General features: G+C 47.2%; 1 protein-coding gene across 1 annotated transcript in view; it reads right to left on the bottom strand.

The window, feature by feature from the left end:
• The window catches only part of LOC134910697 (calpain-8-like), a 136,490-nt gene that overhangs the window by 48,530 nt on the left and 64,783 nt on the right, over positions 1-23,177 (bottom strand). Inside the window, exons 2-5 of the mRNA XM_063919019.1 lie at positions 18,328-18,397; positions 8,190-8,308; positions 6,212-6,345; positions 1,387-1,555 (exon numbers count right to left, since the gene is read on the bottom strand). Of these exons, the coding sequence (XP_063775089.1) occupies positions 1,387-1,555; positions 6,212-6,345; positions 8,190-8,308; positions 18,328-18,397 (492 nt within the window). The remainder of the gene's footprint in view (positions 1-1,386; positions 1,556-6,211; positions 6,346-8,189; positions 8,309-18,327; positions 18,398-23,177) is intronic.

Here is a 23,177-nt window from a genome sequence, read left to right as displayed (position 1 = left end):
GCGCTTCCCTCATCCCAGCATTCACAGCCGCTACCAATTACACAGCGCTGCTGCGGCTCCAGAGTCCCCCTCCTCCTTCTTCCCTGCCCCCGGAGCTGCCAGCACCGAGGAGCCTGACTGCCTGAGCCAGTGGAGAGATGGTATCAACTACTCTGTCTGTCTATCTATCTATCCTGCCGTAATGTGTAATAGGGGGGACGCTGTCTGCCATAATGTGTAAAAAGGGGGACTGGCTGCCATAATGTGTAAAAAGGGGACGCTGTCTGCCGTAATATGTAATAAGGGTGTGTGTCCCCCTTATTACACATTACGGCAGACAACGTCCCCGTGTCTGCCATAATGTGTAAAAAAGGGACGCTGTCTGCCGTAATGTGTAAAATAGGGACGCTGTCGGCCGTAATATGTAAAAAAGGGACGCTGTTTGCCGTAATGTGTAAAAAGGGGCTCTACCTGTTGTAGTGACGCTACTGTTCAGCGTAATTTGAATAATGGAGACTACTGTGCAACGTAATATGAATTGGTATTATTTTGTGGCCACACCCCTTCCCCATGAAGCCACGCCCCTATATATTTTTCAGCAGAGATTCACGCATGCGCAGTACCTTCTTGCATAGGTACGCAATATATGCATAATGTATACAATAATATGCAATAAATGACAGCGCTAAAATACCCTATATATTCACACCCCATGTCAGATAATTACCCATGTCTGCTCTCTGTGTATATTGCATATAGATTTTTAAGACAATGGATATACCAATTTCGGTTGTCTTACAGCTTAATATAATGTATTTATATCTCATTTATCAATGAGTTTTAGCTCTTAAAAACTCATTGTATATGATAAAGGTGCTCCAGCCAATTAGCTCCCAACTGTCATTTTTCAAACACAAAACAGTTAAGTCCTGATTGGCCAGAGCACCATTTATCATACGCAACAAGTTTTAAATAGCTAAACTCATTGATAATTGGGATCCATAATACCTGTTTGCAGCAAATTACATTGGGCCCGATTCATACCTGATCGCTAATGGGCAAAACCATGTGCACTGTAGGGGAGGCAGATGTAACATGTGCAGAGAGAGTTAGATTTGGGTGGGGTGTGTTCTAACTGAAATCTAAATTGCAGTGCAGAAATAAACCAGCCAGTATTTACCCTGCACAGAAACAAAATAACCCACCCACATCTAACTCGCTCTGCACATGTTACATCTCCCCCCCCCCCCCCCCCCTCCCTGCAGTGCACATGGTTTTGCCCATTAGAGAACAAATTTGCTGCTGCGTTCAGGTCTGAATTAGGCCCATTGTGTAGGAATTGGTCAGTATTATATTCCCCAGAATCTGCGGCAGATGTGAACAGATTACGGTGCAGATAAATCTTACATCGATGGAACATCCGAGCAGCGATTCTGCCTTCAGCGCTTTCTGTATAATCAGGAAGAGATCAGCCGGGGCTTTATTCAGCTCATACAGCTCCGAGATTCCGCCGGTGAAGTCCTCAAATCCCTCAATTGTGCTTCCACCAGTCAAAGCTTCATAGGTTCCATTTAGCCTATCAATACAAATATTGTATAACACTGCAATAAATGTGATCACAGTGACGCTGAGGACATTTACTTCAGGAGTTGTTATAATGAAACAAGTTATGCAGAGATAAATAAGCAGTTTCTTTAATTAAAAAAAAATCATACTTTTGCTTGTATTTATGCATCTCATTATTATTATTATTATTATTATTATTATTATTATTATTATTATTATTATAGGGTGCAGTACCTACATATTGCCTCCAGATGTCACTTATACCCCTTTTCCACTAGCTCAACAAACACAGGTAAATGCACAGGGGTGCGCAATTACCCGTGTTTTTTTGCTAGTGGAAAAGGGTCCCCCGCAAAAACCCGGATCAAGTGTCCCGTGAATCCTACCCGGGAAACTACCTGGGTAGGACACGGGATTGATCCGGGTAGGGTTGTAGTGTAAACGGAAGCCGTGTCGATGCAACACGGCTCCCGTTTACACTGTATGTAAGGGCAGCGCTGGGAGATCATGTGATCTCCCAGCGCCGCCCCTGCCGCGTCACTAGCAGCGTCACCAACCCGGCAATATGCCGGGTTGGTGAGCGTAGTGGGAAAGGGGGCTGAGCACGGGCCGCAGCGGGGTAGCACCCGTGTCAGGCTCCCAGCTGCGACCCTTGCTTAGGGGTATTATTAACTCTCCTATAGTTACTGTCTATAGGAAATATTTGGCTGAAGGCTTAGTAGCCCATTTATCAAAAAATATTTGCTGCTTGTGCCCCAAAAACACCCGTTTTCAGGGGGCAGCTGCAAATATTTAGCAACACCTAAATGTAGGAAGGAGGGACTGCAGCAGATACCTGCTGCGGCCCCTCCATTGCCGCCTGCAGCCGCTATGATCCCTTAGTGATACATTGCACAGTAATGGTCGGAGTACTTTTGGGTACATGTAATTTTTTAAACAGTGGCAGGGTGGCACAGTGGCTAGCGTTTCTGTTTAAACAAATCTTTTAAAATTTCTCCCTGTATGACTCTTGTAGTTCTCTGTATGTCGTTGTGGGTGTCCCGTAGGTGCTCTGGTTTGCTCCCACAGCCCAAAACATACCGGTATGTTTCTTGGCTTCTGGCAAAATTGTACTGTAGCATGTTTTGACAGTAAGGAGTTAGTCGCTGACAGTGGGGCAGGGACTGGTGTGAATGACTCAGTATTTTGTGGAAAGCGCTACGCAATAAGGCAAAGCTATACAATATTAACCACTTACCTAGCATGTTCGCATGAGGGGTAAGTGTCACTGGTAAGGGGGGTTTCAATACACACTGGGGCATTAATGCACATAGACATGGGTTGAGAGGAGGATAATCTCCTATATAATAGCCCAGATCTGTGATCTTGTGATTCATTTGCTAACGCTGGGCGGAGTCACAACAGTGGGCGGAGTTAGTCAAATGAGTCACAGATCTGGCCAAATCTATAGGACACTAGGAGCAGCTGCAGAAGCAGATAGTATGGACATGGCACAGGCAGGGTGCATACCTCCCAGCTTTCACACACACACACACACACACACACGGCGAAAAGGGGGCGTGGCTTCACGGGAGGGCCCCGTTTTCGTCAGTGAGGGAGCATGCCCAGCGCTCTGTGAGCTGCTGGCATGCCCCCAGGGGCTGATTATGAGTCCGGGGGGCACAGGGTACTTGAGACAGGGGAGCCCTATCTCATTGCTGTGCATGCTGTGGATTGGGGGCGTGGCCTAATCGTGGGACGCGAGGCCACGCCCCATTATGCAAATTCTGGGATATTTTTTTTTTTAAATGGAATTTTGGCCCCTCAGCTAGAGGTAAATCCAGAGGAGGTGGTCGCTCCCCCTACACACCCGCACAGGCAGAAGAAAGCATGGAGACTGCTGCCTCCCTGTAACACCACAGACCTGCCAATACGCAGCAGCGTGTGCTGACTGTAGCACAATGCTGGCGCTGTTGCTGGCAGGACGGGGGAGCTACAGAGCTGGGACAGAGCTACTCGAGCCGGGGGGACCCCTAAAACTGTGGGGCCAACGGTACGTACCGCCTGCCCCCCCCCCTTAATCCGGCTCTGCTGCTGGAACCCCCCCTCAATCCGTACCCCCTGATGCCCCCTCTCCCTCTGTCTCCACTATTCACCGCTGCAGAACAGCGAGTACAGGAGCTTTCCAACTGCTCCCCCCCCCCCCCCCCACCGCAGGACACTGCGACCCGCGGGTGGGACAGCGGGACAGACCCCAAAAAATGGGACTGTCCCGCGAAAATTGGGACATTTGGGAGGTATGGGGGTGTGTGAGGGGGTATGCCATACTTGACCCCCACATCAGCATACTCAGCAGGGTCTCTCTGGCGGGGAGGAGCGTCACATTCTGGCACACTCCACGCTTCTTAGCTGTAGTTTTGTGGGTCACCAGCCGCTGTGCACTTTCCGTACTGCCTCTGTTATCTCCAGCCCCTGCGACCCCACCGCTAGCTGCAGCGCTGCCACCCGCAGTGAGTTGCGCCCAGCTCCTTCACACACTTTAGCCGGCGGGTAGCGCTGCAGAAGTCCGCGCTGCTTGCAGGCTCTGACCCCCTCCTCCCTCCAGCATCAGCGTCTCCTGGGAGCTAACCAGTCACTCCCAGTCTCCCCTTACCATAGTGCCCAGCAGCCGTGAGGTCCGCGCCATGTGCATGCTATGACCCCCTCCTCCCTCCAGCCGCAGCATCTCCTGGGGGCTAACCAGTCACTCCCAGTCTCACCTTACCACAGTGCCCGGCAGCTGCGCGAGGTCTGCGGTGTGTGACTGAGGAGGGGGGGAGTGATGCGGACGGGCAGAGGAAGCAGGAATACAGCCTAAGAGAGTCAGCCATGCCAAGTCTCCACCAGCAGCAGATGCCAACAGGTTGGAGTGGAACAGCAGCAGCCAGCAGCAGTGACTCCGGTAAGACACATCTGTCTGTCACCACTGTTCTGTCCCTAATACCAATCTCTCCCGTGCCCTGTGATCTGTCATGTCCCTGTCACCCCTGGCCTTGACCTGCCACCCTTATCCTGGCCCTTTCACCCTTATCCTGGCCCTTTCACCCTTATCCTGGCCCTGTCACCCTTATGTTGGCCCTGCTACCCCTATCCTGGCCCTGTCGCCCCTGTGCTTGCCCTGTCAACCCTATACTGGCCCTGTCACCCCTGTCCTGGTCCTGCCGCCCCTACACTGACCCTGTCACCCCTATCCTGTCCCTGTCATTTCTGTCCTGGCCCCGTCGCCCATGTCCTGGCCCCGTCACCCCTGTCCTGGCCCCGTCACCTCTGTTCTGACCCTGTCTCCCCTGTTCTGACCCTGTCACCCCTGTCCTGGCCCAGTCAACCCTGTTCTGACCCTGTCACCCCTGTCCTGGCCCTGTTACTGCATACCCTCCAACTACCTTTTTGGCGGGTACAGTACCCGCAGCACCTCCAGACCTCTCCCCAATGCACCACACCTCCGCACCTTCCCCTCCACCACATGCGGCACTCCACCCCTCCCCCACATGCTGTGCCTCCAGACCCCCTACACCACCCGCGGCTCCCACTCCTCCGCCCCTTCACCACCCCCAGCAATCTCCAGGCCCCCTCCACCATTCACCCCCCTTATATGTCTCCCCCACACCTGCCCCCCTCCACCCGCAGCATCTGCAGACACCCTCCTCCATCCGCGGTCCTCCCCTCACCCACCCCTCCCCCACCAATGGCACCCCCGCACCTGCCCCACCACCACCTGCAGCACCTCCGGACCTCCTTCCCCATCTGCCGCAACACCCGTACCTGCCCCTCCCCTACCCATGGCGCCTGCGGACCCCTACCCCACCAGTGGCACTCCCGCCCCTTCCCATCCCACAGCACCTCCGGAACCCTTCACCCATCTGCAACATCCCCACACCTGCCCCTCCCCCACCTGCAGTGCCTCCGGACCCCTCCCCCATCTGCATCCCCCACTCCTCTGCCCCTCCCCCACGCGCAGCCCTCCCAACCCTTCCCCATCCGGGCCCCACCCCCACTTCCGCCCCCCCTCCATCCGCAGCATCTACAGACACCATCCGCAGTACCCCCCGCACCCGCTACATTCTGTACATTGTGGCCTACAGGTGCTGTTCATGCCGTTGCAAGGGGCTGCGCCTCCTTCACCATCGCACACCCTTTCATTGTGCAATATTTAACCACTAACAAAGGAATGCAGGTGATACTCCATATAACACAAATATTGAACCCCAGAAAGGCATGCAAGGGTTAAGGGGGCGTAGCCCCTTGCGACGGTGTGAAGAGCGCCCGTAGGGTGCGATGAAGCACCTAGTGCTTCAATAAGGTCCATTGGACACTGAGGGTTATGGGATAATGCCACAGGGGCATCAAGAAAACAGTGTGTGAGAAATGTTACGGGGAAGGAGGGGGGGGGGGGGCTGCTATAGGAATAAATAGCTTGGAGTGATGGAATAACGCTATAGTGGTGGGGGATGACGCTACAGGAGTCTGCTAGATCCGCCCCAGGGTGGAGCTCGATGCCCCCTGGGAGCGTATTTTTTTGTACTACTACAGTAGACCGATAAGTTTTTAAATTCTTGTTCTTAATTAATATTTGCCAGTTAAATGGTGAATGATCCTTGCGTGGCATGCCAGCCTGAGCGGGATGTGGTATAGCACCGACGGAACTTACTTGGCGTAGGCCTTTTCCAGCAGCGAGCTCCAGAACTCATCGCCCTCTGCCGAGTGCACGAACACCAACTTTCCATCTTTTGTAGGCAGCCGATCATCCACGACAACATCCATCCACTCACCGAACTGCCAGAACTATAGAGAGAACGCATGTTATGTCACGTTATGGTGGCCTTAGGCCAGGAAGTCCGGCCTCACTGCCAAAGTGACCAGACACAGAGAAAAATTGCACAAGAGTATGTGCAATTTACTACACAAGGTGATAGTGGCACATTGGTTTGGAAATGGGTTGGATGGATACCTTTCTTACACGGCCTCTCCTCCCCACTGATAACCATCCCCCTCCAACCTCCAGGACTTCTCCCGCGCTGCCTCCAAGCTCCACGACTTCTCCCGCGCTGCCTCTAATCTATGGAACACTCTCCCTCACTCTGTCAGGCTCTCACCCAGTCAGCCTCCTTTGTTTCAAAAGCTCCCTCAAAACTTATTTATTAAAGCCTCCCCATTACCGCTACTCTTACTTCCTCCCTTAAGAATCACGAGCAAGGCCCTCCCTCCCATCTTTAGCTCACGTGACTAAATCAATACGTAGAGTATATCCATGTAATAGTGCATATGGATGTAATTGTTGACATGTAGTTAAACACTGCAAGCTATCTACTGAGTGTTATTGTGCATGACTCATCAGCCACAATAACATCACATTCCTGTGTTATTGTGCATGACTAATTAAGCTCAATAGCATGTCTGAGTAAATATTATTCACTCAACTTAAACGTCAGACATGCACACTAGTCTATTACAGTGTTATTGGAGCGTCACAGAGCTATACAGTACTTAGCCCAGGAGAGATTGATGCCTTATCATATTGACTGCTGTTTATCTTCTATCATCTGTATCATTATATCCAGTAAATCTCTACTCTGATTTAGAGTCTACATGTGTACTAACCATCTTGCTCACATTCGCTACACACCTACCAACTTGTAGACATCTGCCAATAGTAATTGTGTATATTCATGCTGGTTATCCATGTCACTATATTAACCCAGCACTGTATGGTGCTGTGGAACATTGCAGCGCCCCATAAATAAATGCAAAGATCAGTAATGATTACACTAAATGTTGTAGCAGCTATAATTAGTACGTAGCATAAGGAGATTGACCGAAGCTATTATTGCAGTTGATATGCGTCTTAAGACTCTTGTCAGGACGGAATTTGACTGCCCATAAATGTAAACGACAGTAACAGCTGCTCCTCTGAGAGTTTCGTTTTGTTCCGGATCTACAAAGGTGGAATTTAGAAAAGGCTGAACCTGATGATCTTCTGTCTATCACTGGCTATGTAGCTGTGGGGTTCCAATAGACAGTGTCTAGTTAGTCAGTAGGTCAACCCCATATGGTCGACAGGTACGAAAGGTCAACAGATAAAAGGTTGACTTGACAATGGTCGACGCAGAAATGGTCACATTTTTTGGGGGGGGGGATTTTTCTAGTTGTTTTTTCTATTTTTGCTTCATTTACCATCCACGTGGGCTATGATTGGGAATAGTAACCTGGCCCGAAGCTTGGCAAGCAAAACAAGGCAGTGAGGGCACACGTTTACACTAATTGTGGTCACAGGTGATGAAACATAAAAAAAGCTTTAAAAACGTGTGTCGACCATTTCCATGTCGTTCTTTTGACCGTCAACCTTTTCTACTGTCTACATTTTCCATGTCAAACTTTTGACTCTGCTGACCTATTACATGTCGACCATATGGGGTGGACCTATTCAGAAGATACCACATCCATAGCTGTGTAAGTCCTATATCGCTGTTTATGGACTGTAAAAGCAGTGATGGCGAAGTAGCGTTCAGGGCAGAACCTAACCGTGGGGTGGGCTGAACACAGTGACCAGGTACAAAAGTAAGCCGATTATGAAACAGATTAAACTGTGCGGTTGTACAGTTATAGTGAGGGGATACGAGACTGCTTACCTGGAAGTGAAAGATTCCTGCATAGTTACTCTGAAAACTCTGGTCTTGTGGGACAACTCGGGCCAAGATGTCCTTGTCCAATGTAAGAGACGCAATAGCAGCTAAGAGCCAGCAGTCCCCTGTGTGAACAAACGTTTTATTTAGTGACCTCACAGCCAGAATCATCCAAACAAAATCATTTTTATATCCGGGGAACAGCAGCAAACATTTATTTTTGTCTTTTAAATTCCACTTTTTTTTCTTCTTAAAGTAACCATACAGTATGCCTTTGGTTCAGGAGATACGGGAGAACAACCCTGATGGCTTCAGGATGGTCCATCCTTCCAGGAGCTTCTCAAGGGCACTATCATGGAAACTACTGAGGAGGAAAGCAGTGGCGGATTTAGCGGGGGGCGATTAGGGCGAAAGCCCCCCCTAGATATACCGCCACCGGGAGGGAGGCCGGGTCCCGCCGCGGTATTGGGAACTGGTGGAGAGCGGTGCAGCGCGGCGGGGGACGAGGAGAGAGAGAGCGTCCTCACGCGCGTACAGGGAGGAGGGGGCGTGGTCAGAACAGAAGCTGCTGTACGCGCGTGAGGACGCGCTCTCTCTCCTCGTCCTCCGCCGCACTGCACCGCTCTCCACCAGTTCCCAATAACGCGGCGGGACCCGGCCTCCAGTGTGTGCCATCTATATGAGTAGGTGTCTCGTGTGTGTGTGTGTGTGTGTGTGTGTGTGTATGTATGTATGTATGTATGTATGTGTGCATGTATGTATGTGTGTGTGTGTGTGTGTGTGTGGTGGGGGGGGGGGGGGGGGGGTGTCCTCTGTGTCCCATTTCTCCCCCCTCTTCTCCCTGTATTATGTCCCTGCATTATTTTGCCTAATTCTGCGTGCTATAATGTGAATTTTGGCTCATACAGTGTGCTATAATGTGAATTTTGGCTCATACAGTGTGCTATAATGTGAATTTTGGCTCATTCAGCGTGCTATAATGTGAATTTTGGCTCATTCTGCTTGCTATAATGTGAATTTCGGCTCGTTCAGTGTGCTACGAAGTGAATTTTGTCTCATTCAGCGTGCTATAATGTGAATTTCGGCTCATTCAGTGTGCTACGAAGTGAATTTTGGCTCATTCAGCGTGCTACAATGTGAATTTCGGCTCATTCAGTGTGCTACGATGTGAATTTCGGCTCATTCAGTGTGTTACAATGTGAATGTCGGCTCATTCAGTGTGCTACGAAGTGAATTTTGGCTCATTCAGTGTGCTACAACGTGAATGTCGGCTCATTCAGTGTGTTACAATGTGAATGTCGGCTCATTCAGTGTGCTACGAAGTGAATTTTGGCTCATTCAGTGTGCTACAATGTGAATGTCGTCTCATTCAGTGTGCTACAGTGTGAATTTCGGCTCATTCAGTGTGCTACAATGTGAATTTCGGCTCATTCAGTGTGCTATGATGTGAATGTCGGCTCATTCAGTGTGCTACGATGTGAATTTCGGCTCATTCAGTGTGCTATAATGTGAATTTCGGCTCATTCAGTGTGCTATGATGTGAATTTTGGCTCATTCAGTGTGCTACAATGTGATTGTCTGCTCATACAGTGTGCTATAATGTGAATTACGGCTCATTCAGTGTGCTATAATGTGAATTTCGGCTCATTCAGTGTGCTATAATGTGAATTTTGTCTCATTCAGCGTGCTACAATGTGAATTTCGGCTCATTCAGTGTGCTACAATGTGAATGTCGGCTCATTCAGTGTGCTATGATGTGAATTTCAGCTCATACAGTGTGCTATAATGTGAATGTCGGCTCATTCAGTGTGCTATAATGTGAATTTCGGATCATACTGTGTGCTACATTGTGAATTTCAGCTCATACAGTGTGCTATAATGTGAATTTCGGCTCATTCTGTGTGCTGTAGAAACAGAATTTGTCGGCAGATAAGAACCACTTGGCCCATCTAGTCTGCCCCTTTTTTTTTTTTTTTAACATTATTTTTTATCTCTAACCTTATCTGATCCTTATTTCTTTGTAAGAATATCCTTATGTCTATCCCATACATATTTAAATTGCCCTACTGTCTTAGCCTCTACCACCCCTGATGGAAGGAATGGTGATTCTCCAGTCTGTATCACCAGTGCGCAGGGTTGTCTCCACTAACTGGCAACATTTTATTAGTAATGGCAACAATAGGAAATTTTAGAAGCGAACGGGAAGGGTATTACTAAGTGGGAGGGGCTATGATTAGGGGGAGGAGTTATAATTCTTAAACCGCCCCCCCTAAAAGTTAAGTCTAGATCCGCCACTGGAGGAAAGGGATCTAGGAGTCACTATCTCAGGTGACATAAAGGCAGGTAAGCAATGTAACACAGCAATGAGGAAGGCTAGTCAGATGCTTGGCTGCACTGGGAAAGGAATCAGCTGCAGAAAGAAGTAATAATGCCACTGTATAGGTCATTGGTACGGCCTCATCTAGAATACTGTGTTCAGTTCTGGAGGCCATATCTTCAGAAGGATATTAATACACTAGGTGATTCATCGCGCCCTACGGGCGCTCTTCACAGTGTCGTAAGGGGCTACGCCCCCTTAACTCTTGCACGTCCTTGTGGCGTGCAATATTTTTATTATATGGAGTATTACATCCAATCATAATTGTGTGAGTGGTTAAATATTGCACGGACAAAGGGCGTGCAATGGTTAAGGGGTCGTAGCCCCTTGCAACGGCGTAAACAGCGCACGCAGGGCCTGATGAATCACCTAGTAGGTGCTGTGGTTGGGGGAGTGGCAGGTGCAGGGAAGATGCGGATGGGGGCGGGGGTCCGGGGGTGCCGGGGCTGGTGCGGTGGTACCGCGGGTGGGGGAGTGGTGGGTGCCGTAGGTGGGGGAGGGGGACCGGAGCCACCGCGGGTGGGGGAGGAGCGGTTGCGGGGGTTCCGCGGGTGGGGTAGTGGGTCCGGAGCCACTGCGGGTGGTGGAGGGGGGGCGTGGGGGTGGCGTGGATGGGGCCCGGAGGTACTGTGAGTGGGGGGGAGGGGTGAGTAATGCTTCTCCTGCTTCTCCTCCTGGAAGCAGCTTACCTGCTGTCCTCCCTTTGGCAGTGGCTCTCCCAGAGACTCGCACAGCAGCCAGTCACTATTGTTAGCGCCGGTGTCCCAACGCGCTGCATTACAGGGACGAAGATGCACTCAATAAACTACAGCTCCCAGCAGCCCTAAGGGCCGGAATGCTTCGGCGCTAAGGGCTGCTGGGAGCTGTACTTTATTTAGTGCGTCTACTTCCCTGTAATGCGGCGCGTTGGGACACTGGTGATAATAATAGTGACTGGCTGAATCAATGTAAAAGGTGAGAGTGCTGTGCAGTGTCAGTGACACTGCACACCCACTGCACTGCGCAGCACTGTCACCTTTCACATTGATTCAGCATCCAGACATTACCCTCCGCGATATCACCCTCTCTATCCATTACATTAGCCATCTCGGGGCTTCCAGGCCGGCAGGCCAGGTGCTGTGTTGCGGAGTCAGGGCCTCTGGGGATCTGGGCGCGGCTGTGGCTGGGAGGCACTTCTGTGACATCACACGCAGAGGAAGCTCCGGGGCTCAGAGAGTATGCGGCGCAGGGAGGGCAATGAAAGCCTTCTGCTGCGCCGCTTTCATACACATCTATGCCGGTGGCTGCAGCAGCTTTCGTTCCACCTGCGCCACGGCTAGGGAGTGGGGAATGTTGATGACGGAGGGGGCAGGCGGCCTGGCAGCAGGACATAGGACGCTGCAGTAAAAGGATGTTTTCCCTATCTACAGTGCAGAGACTTGCTTCATACCCTCCAGCTGGACCTTTTTGTCAGGTACAGTACCTTTTTTTTTATGGTTTGCACTAATTTCTGGCTTTCCAAACTTCCATTAAAAGTTTAGGAAAAGGGTCGTGGCCACGTCCCTTTTACCCGTGGCCACGCACCCTTTTTGAATTTGTAGTGATTTGTATGTGTAAATTGTTGGAGGGTGTGTTGCTGCAGATGCAGTGGGCCTATTTTGGTGTGTGGACCTGGAGCTGCAGCTCCATCAGCCCCATCGTTAATCCTGCTCTGTGAAAACACAGCAGCCAAAGGGCAGAGCCTCCCATTGGATGTAACCTGTGTGGAAGGGCGTTTCTCGCCCAATCAGCTGTGGACTGGGTGTGATAGACCTGCCACTAACCCAATGAGAGCTCCTAGCCACGCCTAGCGTTAGAGGCCCAGACACAGAGTCACAGGGCTATTATATAGGAGATTAGAGACTGTACAAAGAAGGGCAACTAAAATGGTGCATGGCCTACATCAGGCATGTCCAAACTGCGGCCCTCCAGCTGTTGTGAAACTACATATCCCAGCATGCCCTGACACAGTTTTGGTGTCAGGGAATGCTGAAGCTGTGTCAGGGCATACTGGGATGTGTAGTTTCTCAACAGCTGGAGGGCCGCAGTTTGGACATGCCTGGCCTACATCATCCAATTTACCCAGAAAAACTAAAAAATCTCAATATCTACAGTGCGGAGCAGAGAAGGGAAAGGGGGACATGATAAAACCCTTGATATATGTGAAAGTTTCTATCATTGTACAGGAGGGAAACATTCTTCAAATGAAGAGAAGTATTAGAACACGAGGACATGCACTGAGACTGGAGGGGGGGAGGTTGAGGGGAAATTTGAGGAAAAATGACTTCACAGAAAGGGTAGTGCGCAAGTGGAATATCCTCCCATCAGAGGTGGTAGAGGCTACGACAGCAGAGCAATTTAAACATGCATGGGATAGACATAAGGATATCCTTACACAGAAATAAGGATCAAATTATGTTTGCGATAAAAATATAGTAAAAAAGGGGGCATTTCTGGTGGAGACATATGAAGAGCACAAATACGGTTTTGCAACGGTTTATTTGAATGTTTTGTTTTATTTTATGTTGTACTGTTTTTAAAAGCAATAAAAAAACTCTTGAATTTAAAAAGGGGTAGCAGACTAGATGGGCCAAGTGGTTCTTATCTGCTGTCAAATTCTATGTTTCTAAAATGTTAACTCCCCCCAGCCCAGTGAGTTACTTTATCTGAAGACAGAGACTGAGTTTATTTGCCCTAGAAACCCTTATTACCAAGTAAGCCACATTTGTCAAGAGACACTGCTATCCCTTCGCTAGCTGCATCCTTTTTGGAATAAGACTGAGATACAGTGACGTTCTTACAACCCAGGATTACTTGTATTCAGGTGTGCCATTCCCCCTATTGCAACGCTGTGGCACCACAGGATTTAAAAGAGCTCCAACGTTATTTGCCGGTGAACATTACTTCAATTTGGCTAGGGAAAGCTAGAGATTTAGCAACCTGTTATTGTGAAAGTGTTTTTCATTACTTTTTTCATTACCACATTATAGTTTGTGATTCTAATATGCCAATATCCGTGATTCAATTGATTGTCTTTTACATTTCTGAATGGTCCATTGTTAGGTGAACTGTAGCCAGTTGTCTTCTCTTTATCTCCTTTTATTATCCTTTTCTTCTTGTGATTATTTAATATTTTGTGCCCATTAACCAATCATCATTTTCAATCCAGAGTTCATTGTGGCTCAATAAAAACTTAAAAATACATCCTGTTGAAATTGCTGCCTCACTCCTGTTTCGTATCAATCTCTCCTACCTCTCTGAGAAAGGTACTACAGGACAAAGCACGGGGAGAAACATTTCAGGGGAAAGGTCGGCCACATAGCCACCCAACACCTGTGATAACCACTTAGACATCCCGCCAACCCTGGCGTGTTACACTAGTACTCTTTTATGCATATACTGCTGGACAAGAATGTACATTGTGGTACCACACGCATGTTATTGTATCGCTGATCTCAGCTGAACTATATTCTAAATATACACCTTTACTAAACAAGCGGAGATTCCCACCTTTGCTTAACAGTGTTTATTCTGTGACTAATGTGGAAATGCTGCTGAACTGGTCGCCAAGTGTCACAAAAGTGAATACACTATTTGAGAGAGTAGGTTTCAGTTTGGTTGTTGTGAAATATCCGGAATATATGGGATATAGGCCCTCATTCCGAGTTGTTCGCTCGCTAGCTGCTTTTCGCAGCATTGCACAGGCTAAGCCGCCGCCCTCTGGGAGTGAATCTTAGCTTAGCAGAATAGCGAACGAAGTATTCGCAATATTGCGAAAATATTTTTCTTTGCAGTTTGAGTAGCTCGAGACTTACTCTTCCAGTGCGATCAGTTCAGTGCTTGTCGTTCCTGGTTTGACGTCACAAACACACCCAGCGTTCGCCCAGACACTCCCCCATTTCTCCAGCCACTCCCACGTTTTTCCCAGAAACGGCAGCGTTTTTTCACACACACCCATAAAACGGTCAGTTTCCGCCCAGAAACACCCACTTCCTGTCAATCACACTCCGATCACCAGAACGAAGAAAAAACCTCGTAATGCCGTGAGTAAAATACCAAACTTCTTAGCAAATTTACTTGACGCAGCCGCAGTGCGAACATTGCGTATGCGCAGTTAGCGGAAAATCGCACCGATGCGAAGAAAAATAACGAGCGAACAACTCAGAATGAGGGTCATAAACTGCTCCACACAGAAATCTTGGGGGTAAGTATTTTATTATGACCGTTGCAGAATCTGAGTAACTACCTCTTTGCAGTGTCATTTGCAGATGTTTCCAAAAAAATGTTTTTTATATATATATATATATATATATATATATATATATATTCTTTGATATTTGTTAATAGCATTAATCCATAGGTGACAACTGTTGCTGGTTATTCCGGGAAAACCATAGAACATACTAGTGTAGAGGTGCAGTCACACCGCGTGGTTTATTTCTACAGCCATGGGAGGGACTTGGCAAAGGAGCTTACATTATTGTGGCAAGTAAGACCTCCCTAGGAGATTTGCTCCATCTCCCAGTGGTCTCCCCCCTAATTTGGGTGTTTTATGGACATTCTGAGGGAGATAGCAGGTCTACGTTCGACCGCGCCATATGTGTGTGGCACAATATGGCAACGTTCAGAAAGTTAAAACCAGAACTAGATTACATGTACAAGAAATATATATGTCTGTGATCCTGCGCTGCAATTTTAAAGCTGCCGTTTAAAATCGATGGGATTTACCCTCCAAAATCCCCACACACATATACAACGAATACAAAGATGATTAAAAAACAGGCGCTCTTTAAAGTATTAAAACTTTAAAACATTGGAAGTCCACTTCAAACTTTTATAGCTTCCTCCAGATCGGTGCCCTAATGTTAACGTGGGGTTGAAAAGACACTTACATAGCAGTTCAACCTTGCGTTCCTATAAAGGTATCTTTAAACAGGTCTGGATGAAGTTGATCCTATCACACACAGCGGTCGTATAGAATAACACTTACATTTGGTTTCAGTCCCGAGTGCACTGAAAGGTATCTTTCAAACGATCCCCATATGCAGTGGGTAGGAAGCAGGCAAACCAACGTGCATAAAAACATACACAGGTTTTATTCATAAAACAACACAAAAAAGAAAGCTGCAGCAAGAATGTCCCATGGGAGATAAATGTTCGTCACAGCATGGATAACTTCAACGCGTTTCAAGGATTCTTTCCTCTTTATCAAGAAGTGCTCTTCTTGATAAAGAGGAAAGAATCCTTGAAACGCGTTGAAGTTATCCATGCTGTGACGAACATTTATCTTCCATGGGACATTCTTGCTGCAGCTTTCTTTTTTGTGTTATTTTATGAATAAAACCTGTGTATGTTTTTATGCACGTTGGTTTGCCTGCTTCCTACCCACTGCATATGGGGATCGTTTGAAAGATACCTTTCAGTGCACTCGGGACTGAAACCAAATGTAAGTGTTATTCTATACGACCGCTGTGTGTGATAGGATCAACTTCATCCAGACCTGTTTAAAGATACCTTTATAGGAACGCGAGGTTGAACTGCTATGTAAGTGTCTTTTCAACCCCACGTTAACACTTGGGCACCTATCTGGAGGAAGCTATAAAAGTTTGAAGTGGACTTCCAATGTTTTAAAGTTTTAATACTTCAAAGAGCGCCTGTTTATTAATCATCTTTGTATTCGTCAGAACTAGATTTCCCCCGCGCTTACATGTACCTGTGGTGGGCTTATAAATTGACATGATCAACTACCATTTTGTGTAATGATGTCGACATTGCCAGAATGCCGACACTGTGAATGTCAACAGCCAGCACAACGACATAGTGTTTTCAGGTGATTGCACCCACAACCCTACCCTAATACTAACTAATGTTTACAAGTAAAGAATAAGAAAAGGCAAGAAACTGGGCAAAACCATGTTTCAATGCAGGTGAGTCAGATGTAACATGTGCAGAGAGAGTTAGATTTGTGTTATATTGTTTCTGTACAGGGTAAATACTGGATGCTTTTGCATGTAGCCTACAAATGTTAGACAGCTTTATTTTTACACTAGAATTTAGATTTCAGTTTGAACACACCCCACCCAAATCTAACTCTCTGCACATGTTACATCTGCCCCACCTGCAGTGCAAAATGCTTTTGCCCAGTGGCTGGCTTTTTGGCTTTACTTACAAACATGACTCAGGCGCTATGTTACCTTTCTTTATATTCCTAAAGGGTAGGAAGACACGGGGACAGGAAGGCAATGGCCTGTCTACATCTTTGCTGGGCATCACCAGTTAAAAAGAGGTTGCGCCTACCATTCTGCCACTGAGGCTGCAATTGAAGTTGTAGCCCTTTAATACGTTATTAAAGAGAGGAGATAATAACCTGTGGTTTTTTTTCCAGCGAATTTCCGTCGAGTTTCATGTTGCTGTATGTAATGGATTGTGACTAGAGGCAAAGTTGCCAGAATTCTGCCAGAATCACTCTCCCTTGGATACAAGTCGCCATCCCAATTTATGTGATATCAAACATACAAATCATCAGATGTAATAGCCTCTGAATCGCCAAAGAAACTTGCAGAAGAGGCGTCTCTGGCGGGCGAGATTGCTCACACCGCATACTGTCTGCCCGGGCACAGAGCCACATTAAACATTAGTATTACTTTCACGCTACTTAATATTTAATTTAGGTGTTCTAAAAAACAATAAATATCTTGATGGACCGTAATTATATAATTAATTTATATTGACGCAGTAATGTTAAAAAAAAAAAAAAAAAAGATTTTACGTTAAGACAAAAATCGTTTCATGTCCGTTGAGGTCATTTTAAGTAATTAATGATAGACGTATACCCATGCTGGCACTTGTAATGTTTGTAATATATTTGGTGATTCTATTACTATGACCCCAATTAACATAAAAATATTATTGTCCGCCTAATAATAAATAATATTATTTATTAATAATAAAAACTTTAAATAATTATGGCTCATCAAGATATTGATGATTGATTGACTGATTGATTATTGTTGGGTGCCCTTAATTGAGTATTAATTAGTGACAAAGCAATGTGGCTCTATTACAGGGTCATAACTAGTGTGTGCGAGCAGTGCCAACGCACAGTGCGCAGAGCTCTGGGCGCAGCACTGTCCCTTGCTTCGGGCGAGTAGGGTACCTGAAACGGCACCCAGCAGTCAGTATCGCTGCTATAGTAGCGCATACTATAAATCACAAATATTGTCACTGTAATAATTATTAGCAAAAACACAGAGAACAACCTAATTTATAAAATAATTTTATCACTAATTTCCCAGACATTTGGATGATGTCACTAGGGCGTGGCCATGTCTCAAGAAAGGACTGAAAGAATAAGAAAGCCGTAAGGAAGGGGAGAGAGGCGAATATGGTGGAAGCGAACTGTGCGTCGACCCAACCCTCCATCCACAGCCTGATCTGACCGGGAGATTATAGACACTGAAAGTGATGTGCTGACCAATGGCTTGTTATTGGTCCAGATGGAATCGTGACTTGTAGGCGGCCTACAGTACATGTAACGGTTTCTACGCTTTAAGTTTACACATGGAAAACAACCTGTAAATTCCTTTGGATTTCCACAATGAAAAATATATAATAATAAATAATAATAATAATAATAATAATACATTTAGTAGCAAACATATAACTACTGGGGGGGAGCTCACATAAATTATAACTTCCAAGTGGGTGAAATGACCGGTCGGACTTGGCGAGCTCTGTCTGTGTACTTACCGAGCGCGCCCTGGCAGATGTCGAAACGCGTTGCTCCATCGACAATGAACTGGGGGTTTGGGCAGAGATCCTGTTAATATAAAACAGAATGGCGCATTAGGTTACAGCGATAATTAGTGATTATTTACCAGTGATACTAATTGTCACATTAGCGGTGATGTCGGTGTTCTGAGACTGCGGCTGCTCTATTTACTCTACAGCATTTAGTGCGCTACCATTACGGGACATTATAACAGACAAGAGAATGGAAGAAATATCAAACATTCTAGAGAGGAGAAATGGAAGTGTTGCCAGTAGCAACCAATAAGATTCTAGATGTCATTTATCTAGTACATTCTATAAACAGATAGCTAGAACCTGCTAGGTTACTATGGGTCACACCTACACTTGTCCTTACACTTGCTGACTCAAATAGGATTTCCGTCATTCAGACAGCACCACCCACCAGGAGCGGGCGAGAGCCAGCTGAGCGTTACTAAGCGAGTGCAAGCCTTTGGGGCCCCTTGAGATGGCATGAAGGGAGTAACCTTTCTGGGATCAGTTATAACTTATGATATTATGGTTTGGCCATGATTATTATTATACCTTAAAGAAAAATGTACAAAGTGTAAAATAAATAAAAAGCCTAGCTCATAAGAGCTTACAATCTATACGGCATGATACATTTTAAATGTGCTGTTTTCTGTGTATGTGCTGTACAAATATGATTACACGGGTATCAGAGATCTCCATAGCAATTAAAATAGGCGACACACACCTCAGTTTAATACACATGACGTTATAACTTTGAACCACCAATCACATATTGAGGAATTATTGGCGTGGTGTCGGCTGTGGTGAGTGCACGGAGGCCGCGTCACACATGGTGGACGCAGAAGCGCACTCAGCAGGGTCGTCCGTCTGCAACTTTACACAAATGCCGATACAAACTCCGTCCCTTGTGTACATTTGTGTGACCGAATGTACAGTACAAGGCCTGAGGTGCCCGCTTTTAGCATCAGTATATGCGGTAATACCGATTGGTGCGTCCCTAACAGCGACCCCGATACTTACCTTTAGTGTCAGTAATCCGGCATTGGTGGGACAGCAGTACAGTGTCCAAATAGCGGGACTGTCCTGCTGGAATCGGGACAGTTAGGAGGTAGGATAAAGGGGCCGATTTATCACCAACCGCAACCAAGGATGCGGATGTGGCCCCAATTATTTGCTGAGCCGCATGGCATCACCGCCACTACCATTGCTGCTGGCACCCCCTTCCCCGTCACTATTCCCCACCCCCATTCCCAACCCTGATCATACTCACCAACACCCATGGATCAGTGATCAGAGCTCCTGGAGGGCTGGTATTCATCGGCGCTCCCGCTGCTCCTGTGACCCCCGGTGCTGCAAAGTGAGCTGCCACTTTGCAGCATCACTTTACTGCACTGGGAGTCACAGGAGCAGCAGCGAGCCCCGATGACCGGTAGCCCTCCAGGAGCTCTGATCACCGGTCCCTGGGTAGGGGAGTATGATTTTTTGTTAACATAGTCTATTGGACACACAGAGCTGATCACACTGCTGGCTCTCTGCACAGCTTTCTCTGCTTAGGGGCAGTGAACGCTGTGCAGAAGTACAGGATCCACAGTGAGCAGAAACTGGAGTAATTATCACAGGGCTCACTGCTGTATATTTTTTTTAAATATATTTTTTTTTTTAGTAAATCTGGTCAGATCGCATTTCCCATAGTATGGGGAATGAGATCTGGTTACTTAAAAAAAAAAAGTACAATTAAAGGGTTTGGGGCAGTTTTTCACGAAAACTGCTCCAAAAGCCCTTTAATAATTCAGGTGATACTAAAATAATGTGAAAGGGGTGTGAAAAACGACAAGTAAGTATAAAAACAACAAAGATGCAAGAAGTATGTGGAAAGGTATCCAAGATATTTCTGACTACAAAGTTAATAAGAATCCTTCTTATAAAGAGGCTGATAGCTCTCTGGGAGAGACGTTAAACATGTTTTATTCCCGTTTTGACAGAGTGGCTGCTTCTCCGGTAGATTGGGTGGAAAATCTGGAGAATGCGGAGCCCCTGGTGCTGGATGAATGGTCTGTTAGACCAGTTCCAAATCATGTAAGGCCCCTGGCCCAGATGGGATTCCGGGAAATGTTGTTAAGAGTCATGGGATACATAAAGAAAAACATCCCGGCTAATCTGGATCATTTCCAGTTTGCATACAAGGCGAACAGACCGACGGATGACGCTGCTGTACTTTGGTTCACCAAGTAGCTACCCATTTAGAATCCACATGTTCTTTTGCAAGAATTTTGTTTGTGGATTATAGGGGGTCATTCTGACCCGATCGCACGCTACAGTATATCGCAGCGGTGCGATTGGGTCAGAACTGTACATGCGCCAGCGCCATAGTGCGCCAGCGCCATAGTGCGCCGGCGCAGGCCATCGCTGCGGTACGATCGCCTCTGCCTGATTGACAGGCAGAGGCGGTCGCTGGGCGGGGGGGCGGAACGGTGGTGTTTGGCGGCCGTTTTGTGGGCGTGGCCAGACCGTGCAGGGAGCGGGCCGCAGCGGCTGCGTGAGGTCACACGCAGCTGCTGCAGGCCGGGGAGCGACGAGTAGCTCCCGGCCAGCGCGCTAAAGCTGCGCTGGCCGGGAGCTACTCCTAAAGTGCAAAAGCATCGCCACTGTGCGATGCTTTTGCACTTTTGTGGGGGGGGGGGGGCATCACCGACATGCGGGGCGGACTAGCCCTGTGCTTGGCATCCCCCCCCATTGTCTATGGACATGATCGTAGCCCTGCAAAATTTTGCAGGGCTACGATCAACTTGGAATGACCCCCATAGTTCGGCATTTAATACAGTCATTCCAATATCTCTAGTGCGTAAGTTATCTCAGCTAGGACTGAACAATTTTGTATGTAGATGGATCCTGGATTTTCTGACGGATAGGCCTCAGTCTGTCAGATTGCATAACTTTTTATCTAGTGAGCTTGTAATTAGAACGGGGGTGCCTCAGGGATGTGTATTGAGCCCCCTGCTGCACTCCCTGTTTACTTATGACTGTATTTCTCAATCAGAGTCAGTTCACATTATCAATTCGCTGACGATATTGCAGTTGTAGGCCTAATTAGTAAGAATGACCAGTCTGAGTATAGATCTGAGGTCTCTAGGTTGGAGGCTTGGAGTCAAGTAACCACTTCATTTTAAAATGTAAAAAAAAATAATAATAAATGATCCTAGATTTTAGGACATCACACAAACAGCCCCACTGGCCTTTCGTTTTAAATGGCCAGGTAGTGGAGACGGTCGAGTCTTTTACATTAATATCTCCAAAGACTTGTCCTGGACTTTTGCCCGGGGCGCCGCCTTCCGGAGGGCGCTGGCGCCATCCAGAGGGCGCCGCACCATGGCAAGATCCTCCACTGCTGTGCCCTCCGCTGCCCGCTGTGTCCCCCGGCTGCGCGGCTGTGTCTCCTGTGAAGAGAACTAGACGCGTAGCGTCTAGTTTCCCTTCGTGGAGAGGACCTTTGCTGAGCGGTGCACGATGACGTCATCGCGCACCGCTCAGCATTTAAGCGGCGCTACTACTGTACAGGGGGCGTAACTGACCACGCCCCCTGTATTAAGCCACACCCCATTCCCTGCCCGGGGCGCAGAGAGGGCTCGAACCGGCCCTGGTTCACACACAATGTGTTATTAAATAGGCACAACAACGTTTGTTTTTATTGAGGAGAATGTGAATGTCGGGAGTATGTAAGGAAATCCTGGTCAATTTTTACTCAGCTGTCTTAGAGAGTGTCCTTACATACGGAACTGTGGTGTGGTTTGGTACCTGCACTGCAGCAGAACATAAGTCTCTTCAGAGAGTGGTAAAAGCTGCCAGCAGAGCTATTGGAGTTAGTTTGCCCTGCATCCAGGATATATATGAGAGAAGGCTTCTCACTGAGGAGAAAAACATCTTAGGAGACTTTTATCTCATCCACATTTGGGGATGTTTCCTGTGCTGCCATCTAATAGGCGTTATCGATCTATTCTTCGTCGGACCAGCCGGTTAAGGGATAGTTTCTTCCTGACAGCAATAAACATGCTAGATAGGACAAAATTAAGATAAATGGGAGTGTAACTGGTTGGAGAGTTTTTCCTTGTCCTCCTTGTTTTTATACTTGATTGCTTTTTAATTTTGTTGATTGTTCATGTCTTGTGAACTATTGATGATAATAAAGTATTCTTATTATTATTATTATTATTATTATTATTATTATTAAAAAAATTGTTAATAAATATGCCCGTAAGTCCCCAAAATGTGGAGAATGATGTTAAATTAGGCTCCATACAGCCTGTATACAATAGGACATAAACAGGGATGATAAATAACTTGTAGCCTCTTGTTTCAGCATACCTTACTCACCGCGCAGCATGCTCGTCTAACTTGTTTAGCTGGTGCCGGGGTTTCCTGCCGTGTGCCGAGACACCGCAGAGGCTCAGACGGGCTTATTACTGTGTCACGGAGTTCACCTCTCTCTCACAGCCAGCATTACCTGCAATTTGTGCTACAGTAGCCCTTCCGTGGGATTACACCAGACGCCGGGCTAAGCTTGGGGCGCTCCTGAGCCTGTCACCGCTTCACCAGTTGTCCTTCCCTGGACCACTTTTGGGTTAGGTACTAACCACTGAATAACGGGAGCACCCCACTGGACCTCCCATTTCTCACATTATTTTAGTAAAAATAACATTAATAAATACGAATGAGCATAAACAGTCTCAATAAGGGGGACACATTCAATCAGTAGAATATTACCAAAGACTGATATACAGGACACATGAAATACAATATGATTTAGATATTTAGATATTAAG

Source organism: Pseudophryne corroboree, chromosome 4 (assembly GCF_028390025.1).
Source record: "Pseudophryne corroboree isolate aPseCor3 chromosome 4, aPseCor3.hap2, whole genome shotgun sequence".
In the NCBI taxonomy this organism is placed as follows: Eukaryota; Metazoa; Chordata; class Amphibia; order Anura; family Myobatrachidae; genus Pseudophryne; species Pseudophryne corroboree.
Note: the sequence above shows the minus strand (reverse complement) of the source record. Positions and strands in the feature narration are given on the sequence as shown.